Source organism: Salvelinus namaycush, chromosome 30 (genome assembly GCF_016432855.1).
Source record: "Salvelinus namaycush isolate Seneca chromosome 30, SaNama_1.0, whole genome shotgun sequence".
NCBI classification, from domain to species: Eukaryota; Metazoa; Chordata; class Actinopteri; order Salmoniformes; family Salmonidae; genus Salvelinus; species Salvelinus namaycush.
The window spans coordinates 9,654,294-9,668,050 of NC_052336.1; the positions used below are offsets into that span (position 1 = coordinate 9,654,294).

General features: G+C 41.5%; 1 protein-coding gene across 1 annotated transcript in view; it reads left to right on the plus strand.

Moving 5' to 3' along the window:
• The window catches only part of LOC120025213 (TOX high mobility group box family member 3-like), a 30,446-nt gene extending 17,409 nt beyond the window's left edge, over positions 1 to 13,037 (plus strand). The window contains exons 2-6 of the mRNA XM_038969682.1: positions 8 to 250; positions 8,827 to 9,087; positions 9,334 to 9,564; positions 10,234 to 10,314; positions 10,754 to 13,037. Coding sequence (XP_038825610.1) covers positions 8 to 250; positions 8,827 to 9,087; positions 9,334 to 9,564; positions 10,234 to 10,314; positions 10,754 to 11,599 — 1,662 coding nt within the window. The 3' untranslated portion in view covers positions 11,600 to 13,037. The remainder of the gene's footprint in view (positions 1 to 7; positions 251 to 8,826; positions 9,088 to 9,333; positions 9,565 to 10,233; positions 10,315 to 10,753) is intronic.
• Positions 13,038 to 13,757: the final 720 nt, after the last annotated feature.

The following is a 13,757-nucleotide window of genomic DNA, read 5'->3' on the forward strand; positions in this document are numbered from 1 at the left end:
TCTCTAGACATTCCACACCCCCAGCCTGGGAGACGAGGAGTTTGAGATCCCTCCCATCACCCCTCCTCCAGAGACAGAGTCTGGCCTGGGCCTATCGGATGTGGACTCCCCCTTCCCGGGGCACCCGCTCCAGCACAGGGGACCCTTCACCCCCCAGTTCCCCCCTCAGAGCCTGGAGCTGCCCTCCATCACCATCTCACGCAACCTCATGGACCAGGAGGGGCTCTCCAGCATCAACGGCCTGCCATTGGTGAGTACTAGACTGGACCAACACTTAGGGTTGAGGGGTTTAATAGATACTATGGTCACATGCATAGGCATCAAGTACAGTGTGCTATTAGGACATGCACCTCTTCAATAATTATAGGGTTAGGGTGGGTATAAGGTGTCAATTTGACATATTTGTTCATGCACAGAGAAAATAGAGTACCAAGCACCAACACTTGGGTACAGGATCAAGGTGCTGTCATATAAACATATAAATAAAAAAGGTCAGGAGAGCCCATGTGACCATTACAGTATGATCTGAGTACCAGGAGAATACCCTTACCCTTTATTAGGCCATAGAGTAACCTTCACTGCACTCAGTGCACACCTCCAGTTGTTACTGCATCTGGCACAGCATCTGGCCCGTTTATAAAGCTGGAGGATGGAATAGTATCACAATGCCAGCTAGACAATGGTCACAGTATGTAAATACTGAATTCTGTTTGGGTTTATAAAGGAAAAACAAAGCCTACTAAAATAACCCTCTTTGTAATAGGAAAAGATATGAATGGATCATGGGCATGATGGCACAATGAATTTTCCCCCCACAGGGAGTGATGAAAGTGAGTCCCCAAAAAATGCAACAGTTTCATGGGTCCGTATACAGTATTATGTATGTTGGTTCCAGAAACCCTGTTCTGTAGATGCTGATGAATCATTCTGTTCTGTCCTGTCCCCTCCACTGTCACATGATGTGTTTCCATGCCTTTATCTACATGTTGTTATGCTCAGAGCCTGAATGCACTCAGTCAACTGACAGACAGAGCTTTGTTTGAGTTCAGAATCCCAGGTTTTGTATTTGGTTAAATAACATGATGCTACTAGAATTAACCTTTCGGTGTGAGTACTTCGAAAGGGAGTCAATGAATGGATATCCAGCTTAGCCTTCCTGTCCATTGATGTGGATGAGACTGTGGAATGGTTCCGGAACCCGGTAATCACTTTCTTTATGTTGATAGAGTTCTATGTTATAGATTCAAAACATTTTGATAGAAAAAGCATTCTTAAATGCCATTGAGGATGAAATGCATTGAGGAGGAAACGTGGAAATGTCACTCGCTGACACTATTACAGTAATATGGGATTATTATAGAAGGAAAATATGGAAGCAAAAAGCATTATAAACAGAGAGATGATGATATTGATGCTGTGTTTTTTGGGGGGTAAACTGCATTACATTACATTGAACAAAAATATCATGATAGTTTTAGCCATATTATCCATATAAAAATGTATTTCAGACCCCCCACTTTTAAACCAGACACATATGGTGAATCGCATATGATATTACAGAATATGTATTTACATTCCGATATGGGCAGGCACTATAACATTTCATTGCCTTTTTTCCTCCCTTCCAAGCTGCTGGCATGTAAAATAATTGCAGCTTTTAAAATATCTGTGCTGCATAACCGAGCCCCGGAAGGCTTTTGCCTAAAGAATTTTCATTTCATGGTCAGTTAAGCTTTTTTACATCTGGAGAAGAAACGGAACCTTGACACAATTACGGTCCTGACTGTTCTCACGACTTGGTGGAGGATTAGATTTGATTCTCCAACATTATTCCTCTTTAGCACCATTTGCATGGCTCATGTCTCTGATTGTAAGGAGACTCTATTAAAACTACAGGGAAATAATGTGAGGTTTCTGCTCCTTTGCCTCGTGGCATTGTCACTGGGAGACTGTTGCACACTGCTTTGCTCCTTTATCACTCAGCAAACATTGGACCACAGACAGAAAGGCAGAAAGGCTTACCGACCGTGAACTCCATTATGTTCTGGATATGGGATTGATCCCCAAAAGTCCTGAACACAGACAATGCAGGGAAATTACATTGATTTATGCCATTGTCTTTGGTTTGAGATTTGAAAAGGGTTGAGGGAAGTAACTATTTTAATTAACTATATAGTGTTTATAAAAGTGTTATTACGTTTTAGGTTAATTTTGTCAGTGGAATGACATTGGGGGACAACATTATGTACACTACACTGTTGTGTATCTCTTATTTGAAACGTCTGCAAGGACATATAAATAAACCATGCAAATAAACCATAGTAAGTACGTTTCCCAACCAGCCTCTCGCTGCACCACCATGACAAAAAAACAAACAATAGGTGTACAATGTACCTGTACCATTTTCAAATCCCCCTCCATGTAGTTGCTCTGCCAAGTGTTCCACTAATTCCTTTCCCCTAATGCTCCATGTATGTCTTGCAAATTGGCCACAGATACTATGGTTCTACAAAGAGAAATACATGTCTGTGGGCTGGCAGAAAGCAAGTCATTATTTATTTAATCTGCTCTCCTAACAAGCTTCTGACTGTCATTTGTGTCTCGCAGCATGTGTCCTCCTGATTTGTGATTTGGTCTCTGTCAATAGTGCCAAATACTATTGGAGGTGGAACTGCCAGTATCTATTTATTTAGAGCTCCCTTCAATCTCTCTCTCTCTCTCTCTCTCTCTCTCTCTCTCTCTCTCTCGCTCTCTCGCTCTCTCGCTCTCTCGCTCTCTCTCTCTCGCGCTCTCGCGCTCTCTCGCTCTCGCTCTCTACGATGCACTGCACAGCCCCCTGGGTGCTATTTCTGAAAATATCTCTGTCTTCTCTATAGTATCCACAGAATTAGACTTTTCCCATATTTCCTCCCTTGTAAGAAAGCATGGCTGTCTATAAAAAGGTCCCTTCTATGTGTCACATCTTCATAATTGGGTTAGAAATAGCCCAAATATCCCGCTTGAATAGAAATGAATATGGAGTAAAATGTATCTTTCTTAGTTTGTTGCCTAAAATTGATGCAGAGATGCATGTTTATTGTATTTACATGAATACATACTGACTATTGGCCAAAGTGTAGTCAGTAGAAATCTAATCTGCATCATTTGCGCTACGTTCACCCTAATGACTTATTACACACAAACATTTAGCCAGCTAGACTAGTACATTCATCCACAGTTGTTTTGCTCTATAACCAACACCCAGCAATGCCATGCAATTTGGTCTGACCTGAGGATTTGTAGCTGACTGTATGTACAGTACGTTAATTACACCCTGATAGTGTACAGATAGTCTATGAATGTAATCCCCTAGATTCTGACCCGTCACAGACTGTCTTGAATAAAATGGAAAATATGACCAGTGTTGCAGAAACTTTTTTTTTTTTTACATTCTCTTATCTTCCTTTCAAGCTGAGTAGCACTGACATCAGTTGTACATCAATTTCAGAGAGTGGAGTTTTTGGTCTTTTTTTTTCTTCGTCCTGTTTCTTTTCTCTTTTTACTTTCAGCCAGACAGATGTTGTGACATATCAGTCAGAAATGAAAGATATTCATGCAGGCATGCAATACTTGTAATGAAGTCTCAACCTGACCTTCTGTATGATTGATTCTGTAATTTAGTTTTTTCAGGCAGCCAGCGCTTGAAATAAAATGATATCATGTTGAACAAGTTTTAAATACCCAGAGTGCACTGGGAGAAATGGGGGAAGGAAGGGTTTTGGGGGAGGGCATTAACTATGGGGGAGCGGGAGAAGGGGAAGGGGATGTGTAGCCCTTCAAGGTCAAGTAAAATGGGGTTGTGGAAGGGAAGAATTTGTTATTGAGCTGGTGGGTTGGATGGAGAGGGGATAGTCAGTGGACGGACTGTGACTGTGTATATGCACAGCAGTATACTGTGAGGTTTGTTAAAGCCAGAGACAGGAGAGAGGAGTCGAAAAACAATTTATCTTCATGCTATTATAGCCTTTACCAGCATTCTAAATTCCATTTTTCTCATTTGGCTTAAGCACCAAGGTTCTGCGGCCAGGGAACCAAAAAGGGAGTAAGAAAATAAGATGTACCCGTTTAAAAGCATATGCAGTAAAGGACTATGTGCAGAGGACTGATAAACTATCTTTAATAGGACTGACCTTTCATGCTGGCGAAAGTTACTGGGGGACTCATCCTTATAATTACCATATAGATGATTTTACCCCTCTTCTGCAATGGAACATTTCCAAGAGCCTCTGTCAATGATTGAATGGAAATTTAACTTGTTAACATTCTTTTCAGCCTGTTACGGCTCACACAGTGCCACTGGTAATAAATTCCCCCACCTCCCCAAATTCTGATTCCAATATCTTCAAGAACAGACCCAAGGCTCTTTTCATTGACATCGCTGCTATTGAGATTTTATCTCTGGTACTTCTGAATGAGTAATATTGCATTTTCAGTCCAGCTGCTGTGTTTATTAGCCAGTGTGTTGTGGAAGGGTCTCGGCTATTGTTGTTTTTTTTATTGCATCTTATACATAGTTGTTGGGATGCTTTGGTGCAGGGGAGAGGATAGGATGTGTAGTCAAAGCCAACAACCTTCTATCAAACAAGCCAATATGCTTGTGACAGCTTGACAGGTACACATGACTTGCTGTGTATCATTTTGCTGCTGGCTCCTTGAGCTTGAGGTTTTTTTAAAGGTATACAGTGGGGCAAAAAAGTATTTAGTCAGCCACCAATTGTGCAAGTTCTCCCACTTAAAAAGATGAGAGAGGCCTGTAATTTTCATCATAGGTACACTTCAACTATGACAGACAAAATGAGAAAAAAAAATCCAGAAAATCACAGGATTTTTAATGAATTTATTTGCAAATTATGGTGGAAAATAAGTATTTGGTCACCTACAAACAAGCAAGATTTCTGGCTCTCACAGACCTGTAACTTCTTCTTTAAGAGGCTCCTCTGTCCTCCACTCGTTACCTGTATTAATGGCACCTGTTTGAACTTGTTATCAGTATAAAAGACACCTGTCCACAACCTCAAACAGTCACACTCCAAACTCCACTATGGCCAAGACCAAAGAGCTGTCAAAGGACACCAGAACCAAAATTGTAGACATGCACCAGGCTGGGAAGACTGAATCTGCAATAGGTAAGCAGCTTGGTTTGAAGAAATCAACTGTGGGAGCAATTATTAGGAAATGGAAGACATACAAGACCACTGATAATCTCCCTCGATCTGGGGCTCCACGCAAGATCTCACCCCGTGGGGTCAAAATGATCACAAGAACGGTGAGCAAAAATCCCAGAACCACACGGGGGGACCTAGTGAATGACCTGCAGAGAGCTGGGACCAAAGTAACAAAGCCTACCATCAGCAAGGGCATTGAAGATGAAACGTGGCTGGGTCTTTCAGCATGACAATGATCCCAAACACACCGCCCGGGCAACGAAGGAGTGGCTTCGTAAGAAGCATTTCAAGGTCCTGGAGTGGCCTAGCCAGTCTCCAGATCTCAACCCCATAGAAAATCTTTGGAGGGAGTTGAAAGTCCGTGTTGCCCAGCAACAGCCCCAAAACATCACTGCTCTAGAGGAGATCTGCATGGAGGAATGGGCCAAAATACCAGCAACAGTGTGTGAAAACCTTGTGAAGACTTTGCCAACAAAGGGTATATAACAAAGTATTGAGATAAACTTTTGTTATTGACCAAATACTTATTTTCCACCATAATTTGCAAATAAATTCATAAAAAATCCTACAATGTGATTTTCTGGATTTTTTTTTCTAATTTTGTCTGTCATAGTTGAAGTGTACCTATGATCAAAATTACAGGCCTCTCTCATCTTTTTAAGTGGGAGAACTTGCACAATTGGTGGCTGACTAAATACTTTTTTGCCCCACTGTAGATGTTGAGAGTCTCCATCTCAATATTTCCATCACAAATCCTTATTGATTGGAGAGTAGATTGCATAGACTCTAGGTTTACTTGTGTTTGATACACATGGCCATGTATACAAACACACTAGCTGGATGGAGCCTGATAGGGGAGAGAAGAGAAGGGGTTGGCTTGTTTTTTTAAATTGTACCTTTATTTAACTAGGCAAGTCAGTTAAGAACACATTCTTATTTACAATGACAGCCTAAGAACAGTGGGTTAACTGCCTTGTTCAGGGGCAGAATGACAGATTTTTACCTTGTCAGCTCGGGGATTCGATCTAGCAACCTTTCGGTTATAGGTCCAACGCTCTAACCACTAGGCTACCTGCTGCCCCGCTTGTCACATCTGGCCACTGTGCATTCGAGATAAGGACTTATTTACAGATTTATGATGACTATCAAGCTATCTTCTTAGATGTCTGCTGTGACTGCAGACAATATCTGCGTCCCAAAGGCACCCTATTCCCAACATAGTGCACTATGGGCCCTGGTTAAAAGTAGTGCACTATATAAAGAATAGGGTGCCATTTGGGACGCAACTAATATTCTAATTAAAATGCAAATGAGAGGACAGAAGGACATAAATGAACAGACTTGTTGCAGATTCACACATTACATTCACAACCACTGTAGCTGGACATTATGTATTTCCTTTCTCAGGGACTAGTATTATCCAGGGGTGTTTTGATAGCATTGTTAACATAGATGTGTTAACATTAGGCCTAAGCTAGGTTATGTTCCCCTACTCTATAATCACTCACTCCTCTTCAAACTTTGTTTGTACAGCTTTTTTGTTACATACAGCATATATGTTACACACATTTTACATGCATGGTACTTTTTTTAACACTGTAGTTACATAGCAAATATATATATTTTTTCATATAGATTACATTAATCACTCACTCTTTTAGGTAAATAGTTGTGGGCTGTAAAGAGCCGTAGATGTATTTGTAGCCACCAGTCCAGTTTATAATATTATACCACTATAGTCTGTATAGCAGGCTGGGTTATGTGATATTATTGTAACACTAGTGTAAGCTATTTCACCACAAACCCATTTACAAAAAGGCCAGCTATCACTAAAGCCAGCAAACACAAGATACATTTTGAAAGGCAAACGATCTTTGAGTAGGGCAGGGCCGTAGCTGTTAAGAAGAAAACTCAACATTTGACAGAAATGGCATGATATGTCATTGCTCTAAGTGATATTGCATCATTGTGATATTGTGTTGAAATGTTGTTACACAGATGGCCATGGCTAAAGAGCTCAGTGTGTTTCATCTGTGATGCTCTCAATGAGCAGAGAGTCACTCAGAGCACTAACTTAGCTCACTACTGGAGGTGACAATGAGACTTACACATCAAGTGGAACATTTTAAAACTGAAGATATGTAAATCAACATTACATCGCTATCCTATTGCTCGAGTTTATTTCACCATTTATTCAAAGAGAGAATTGAATGGTTGGCATGTTTTATTTCACTATTTATTCAAGGAGAGAATTGAATGGTTGGCATGTTTGCATCATTAAATTGTATTCTATTCCGTCTCTGGCGGAGTATTTCTATGTAAATATTGAATACATTTCTGCCTTGTAGACTGTTTTGTGATAGGTAGTAGACATGGCATATGAGAAAGATGGGAGACAAATGGATTGTAAATTCAATGTTTCTGTTCTGAGAAGGTGTTTGAATATTGTTTTGAAGACAGGGTTCGTAAGGTTCTCTCAATAAGCAAGGTGTGTGGATATATGATGTGTTGATGTTGGGAGAGATGGAGTTTGTGCTGCTGCTGAATACCAGATGGATACCCAGGGAGAACACACAAACACACACACACCTCCCAAACAAATCACATTTTTGTTGTGTTTGGTTATTTTTCACTATTTCCTGTCAGCTCCGCTGCATCCCTGATCATTCTCCCCTCTGAGAGAATGGCAGGCCATGTAATTCCATCCTCAGTACAATCAATGCAAACATCTACCTCTCCCTTTACACAAAGAGCTTTTGAAAACCATAATGTTTTATCTGGAAGATATATTAGAAAATATGAAGATGGTATTGATGGTATCATATACTCAGCATTGTATAAAGAGGAAGAAAAATGCCCATGACACGCCAATCGTATCCCTTCAGACAGTTGAATTATAGAGTTGATTATACAGTATATAAATATATTTTCACTCTTTGGCAGTTAAAGTATGATCTATGAAACCTGCCAGCAGATAGCATTTAATCTTTAAACATACTGGAGGAGGTATCATTTGTGCCCCCATCTGCCAGCCAGGGGAAATGTATAACCTTCCAAATGTCACAGAACTTCACAGAAATGTATAGCATTTTTATTTGTTGCATGGCATTAAATCCAAAATGTCTTCGAGGTAGTCATTGTGCATACAGATGTTTTTGTCCTGGTATTAGAGGTTATGTAGCCTAACCATCAAGGGTACTAACTCTGTCCATTATACACCAGGGTCTGAGCAGTCAAAGCTGTGCCACAGATTTCCATACAATAGAGTGTTGTGAACCGTATCAATTGAGCTGTGAAGCTATCAAACTGGCGACTCAGGTTTCAAGATAATTCATCATAGTTGATAATGGGAGAAGTTAAAGACCCAGGGCCAGGTGTTATGTTATGTGATGCATTGTGGCCATGTGACAGTCTGGAAGAATGTGATGACCAGATTATTGTACTGTTATGCTCTGGTACAATATATGTTTGTGCTGTATAGCCAACTCCTATTTGGTTGTGATGCCAAACAAATAGCTATATAGCACAAACAGATCTGGGACCAGGCTACAGATACAGTACGGTCTCTTACAAGATGCTGTCATATTTACTGACTTTTCCCTCTCTTTCTCCTCTGATCCAGAACATGCAGGGCCACCTCCACCAGTACCCCCCTAACCCCGCCATGGTCATGAGATCCATCATCAGCATCAACAACCCCAATGGTATGATGTCCCGGAACCAGCTGACCACCATCAACCAGTCCCAGCTCAGTGCCCAGCTGGGCCTGAACATGACAGGACCCAAAATCCCCCATACTTCGCCCTCACCACCAGCCAGCAAGTCGGCCACGCCCTCACCCTCCAGCTCTATCAACGAGGACGACCAAGACCAGGACAATAGGGTGAGTGAGGAAAACTATGAAAGGGCCTTATATAAAAACACATTTTAAAGAAGGCTGCACTAAGACTGTGCTCACTTTATGTGAAATAGACCTGATTGAATAGCACAGTGACTGCTTGATATTCATATACATTTGTTGAGAGTGGTTGTGTTAGTAAAGTGTCACATGCACATTCCTCTGGCACTACAACAAGTCACCATTGAATTACATTCATCTGTCTAAACCAGATCACTCTTCTTGTAACAGGTAATGGCAGGAGAGAAGCGCCCAGCGCCAGATGCTGGGAAGAAGCCCAAGACCCCCAAGAAGAAGAAGAAGAAGGACCCCAATGAGCCCCAGAAGCCAGTTTCAGCCTACGCCCTGTTCTTCAGAGACACACAGGCCGCCATTAAGGGTCAAAACCCCAACGCCACCTTCGGAGAGGTTTCCAAGATAGTGGCCTCCATGTGGGATGGCTTGGGAGAGGAACAGAAGCAGGTAATCCATCATTATCTGTCAGAGCAATCCTACACTATGACGTTTACATCACTGGGTCTGCATTCACAAAGGCTGTGTTTACACAGGCAGCCCAATTCTGATCTTTTTTTCGGATCAGTTCTGTTCTTCAGCTCTGAAAAAGATCTGATGTGAAAAGATCTGTGATTGATCAAAAGACCAATTAGTGGAAGAAAAAATAAATCTGAATTGGGATGCCTGTGTAAACGCAGCCATAGCATCTCAGACTAGGAGTGTTGATTTAGAATCAGTTTAGCCTTTTAGATCACACTGAATACGATTATATATGAACAGGACAGGGGAGACTTACCAGATCCTGAATGAGCACTTCTACTCTGAGATGCTTTGTGAATACGGGCCCTTGACTTTTATATCTGATTGAGAAGCAAATGCATGATGATCAGTAATTAGCAGTAATTGCTCTAAGGGGATGCATAAAGTCAGATTGTATAATTTTTCCTGCCTGCTCTTTTCCCAATCAATATGTCGAGAGCTACAGAAATAAATCGATGAATATAGACATCAAAGGTAGAAGGCTTTTTAGTCAGTTATATTGTGCTGCCTATGCCGGCAGTTATATCTTGTATCTCTTTACAGAGTGATCCTTTGTTTGTCACCTGTCATTCACACCTGTCCGTCTTGTCATAACAGGGCTATAAAAGCAAAACAGAGGCTGCTAAAAAGGAATATTTAAAAGCCCTCGCTGCCTACCGCGCCAGCCTGGTTTCAAAGGTGAGACACTGCTTTCACTTTTCAGCCAACAGAAGTGTGAACTGCTGGGAAGAAGCCCAAGAACCCAACTTTTATTTCTGACTTGTTATATTTTTGATTTGACTTGATTATTATTGATATTGATGTTTGTACTGCATTGTTGAGGAGCGCTGCATTTCACTGTGCCGTTTATAACAGCAGTATCCTGTGCATGTGACAAATAAACATTGATTTGATTTGAATTTCATTGTGCCAAATAGTAAACTTAGATATTCAAATGTTCCTGCACGAGCTGCATCCACATCATGAATCTTTTCAAGATTGCAATCTTAGAAAGTAAGAGGATTTATAGCTAGACGTTGTTACCTCAGGCTATTGTCTAAATAAACATATTTGTTTAGTGAGTAAGTCTAGTGTCCATTCCTAGTCTGTATCTAACATGCTGTTGTTTCACTTCCAGGCTGCCCAGGAATCAGCAGAGGCTCAGACCATCCGTTCAGTCCAGCAGACCCTGGCCTCCACCAGCCTGTCCCCAGGTCTGATGCTGCCTTCGCCACTCTCCCAGCACCCGTCCATGTCCTCCATGTCCTCCATGGCCCAGGCTCTCCAGAACGGCATGCCACGGGCCATCGCCCCCAAGCCGCTGCAGATGAGGCTGGGGGGCAACCAGATCGTGACCTCGGTGACGGTGCAGCACCAGAACATGCCCAACGGTGTGCCATCCCAGCTGCTGAACCAGATGGGTGGAGGTGGTGGAGGAGGGGCCATGGTGGCCGGAGCCCAGCCCACGGCCATGTCCCAGATGAGCCCGCCCATGCAGGGTGGCGCGGGGGGGCACATGCAGCAGCTGCAGCAGCAGCAAACACAGCAGCAGCAGATGCAGCAACACCTGCAGCACCACCAGATGCAGCAGCAGCAGATGCACCACCAGCAGATCCAGCAGCAGATGCAGCATCAGCATTTCCAGCACCACCTCCAGCAGCAGCTGCAGCAACACAACATACAGCAACAGCAGCAACAACAACAACAGCAGCAGCAGCAGCAGAGGCATGACATGCAGCAACAGCAACTGCAACTCCACCAGATGCAGATGCAGCAGCTCCACCAGCAGCAGATGCAGCAGCATCTCCAACAACAGCAGCAACAGCACCAGTCCCAGTGTTCCCCACCACAACACTCACCTAGCACGCCTCAATCAGTGGGGGGCTCCGCCTCCATGGGCAGTCCCCAACCCGCCCCCCAGCAGCCACACCCCTCCCAGATCCAGGCCCATGCCCAGGTTCTGTCCCAGGTCTCCATCTACTGAGCCAAATGAATGGAAGATATCTATCTTATCTCAAAGAAGAGGAATAGAAATAAAAGCATAATTTCCACGTTGCTTTTCTAAGTTGCACTTAAGAAGTGTGTAAGAATTAGAATGTTTTACAAAGAACTTGTCCATTGTTATAGACGGATATGAATACCTACGTAGACATGTAAAGGGGCAGATACCTTAGCTGGATTTTGTCTATAAAATAGGCTGCGCTATGAGGAAAAGTCGGTAGGCAAATGCCCATTGATTGTTTATTGTTTGTTTGTTTGTGTTTCTCCGCTCAATTGTCAATTCAAAACTGACTTTGGGCACATTTGTGAAAGGACTGGTGTACCTGACTCACACAGGGGAAGGAATGCCCTGTTTTTATTTAACGCTAAAGCTTTATTTATGAGGTCAAAGTTGTCAGTTCAGCCCAACTACTGGACACAATGAATGGATTTCAACAGGCATTTTTTGCAGCTCTAACCTCTCCCAGAGAAGAACACCTGAACTGAATGACTTACAGGTACAATACTGGAGACCAGTAACCCACACATTAAACTTGTTTCCACACTGGCCAGTATATTATGAGACTTTCTACCTTTTTCCCATTTTTCTCTTGCCCTACATTCCTGCAGATGTAACTGTTTAACAAATTGTCTAAAGGAAACTCTCCATAAACCATCATGCATTTCAGGCCAATGTGATATCTGAGTGCATTCATCCTATGGCATGAAGGCAAGAGACAATATCTTAAGGAAAAAGGGAACTGAAAAATGTCTTTGGGATGGGGGATTGTGGGGGTTGCTGGATGGAGGAATGGAGGAATGGACAGACTGAGAGACATAAACTGCCATAAGATAATTTATGTCATATGTCATCAAACTGTAAATGTAACCTACTGTAAGTGTTTTGTAGAGTTGGGGACCTCCTCTTTCCACTAAAATACCCATTTGTTCAAAAAGTGTGTGTAAAACTGGCACTCCAAAAAATCCTCCTTTTATGTATTTGTTTTTACCTCAGATGTTTAACAATTAAATTATGTTTTTTTTGTGTGATAAAGGGGATATTTTATGGTAAATGAAAAATTCCACGATCAAGGTTGATGGTTTCATGATTGATTTATGTATTTTTACACTACGTACTCCTTGATACTACAAAACTTCAAAAGTAAGAAGAAGTAGCAGAGACACTTTGTTGCACTGTCAGAGCCAATTGAAAAGGCAATGGGGGTATTTTCTTGCCAGATGAAGTGATATATCCATGATGAAAAGAGAAGCGTTGTACATTTTTCATATCACCTGTTGTAAAGTTTTAATATGAGGCTGTAATTAAAACATTGGTAAAATGACCTGTATGATTACTATATCACGTAGTGCATTTCTGCTCTTTTATACTTTTTTATGAGTTATAATAGCAGCAATTCATTTGTTTGTATTTTGCTTACAGATAAAAATCCAACTGCTTTTTTTAAACTGTCCATAGAATAAATGCATTTTAGTATGAATATTCTACTTGTTTTTGAGCTCTTAATAGGACATTTAATTTAACGTTTGAGTTTAAATGAAAACACAACCAGAGACATTCCATCTATTATACGATATTAGCCATAATTTTGTATGACGTCTTCTTATTGTTAGCTATTGAAAAATGTGAAGAGAAAAACAATATTTATGTATAGAATTATTTCAAGATAGTAAAAAAAAAAGATTTGTATGCTTTATATGGAGTAAATAAGACGTATAATATAATAATAATAATAATAATAATAACGATGCAGGGATATAAAACCTACTTCTCATGTTGCCATTATTATAGTGTGTATATGTTTCTCTGTGATTTCAACATGGAGTACCAACCATTGTAACTGTGTCAAACAAACAGTGTTGAGACTGGAAAGAGTCAGCATGTAACTGGTGCTTGTCTCAATAACAGTCCTCATTCTCACTGACAAATGTTTTGGATTCTGACTCTTTCTTCACCAGGAACTAACCGTTTCGTACCACCACATATTAACTACTTCATTTCTAAGATAGCCTATCTTCAGGGGGCTCTGAGCTTACATCAACATGGAGAGTGAGTGGGGGAGGGAAGGCTGGCAAACAATAATTATCATATATCCACAATGAGCAGCAAAGCCATTAGACTACGTAGGGGGGAGGGACGTTTA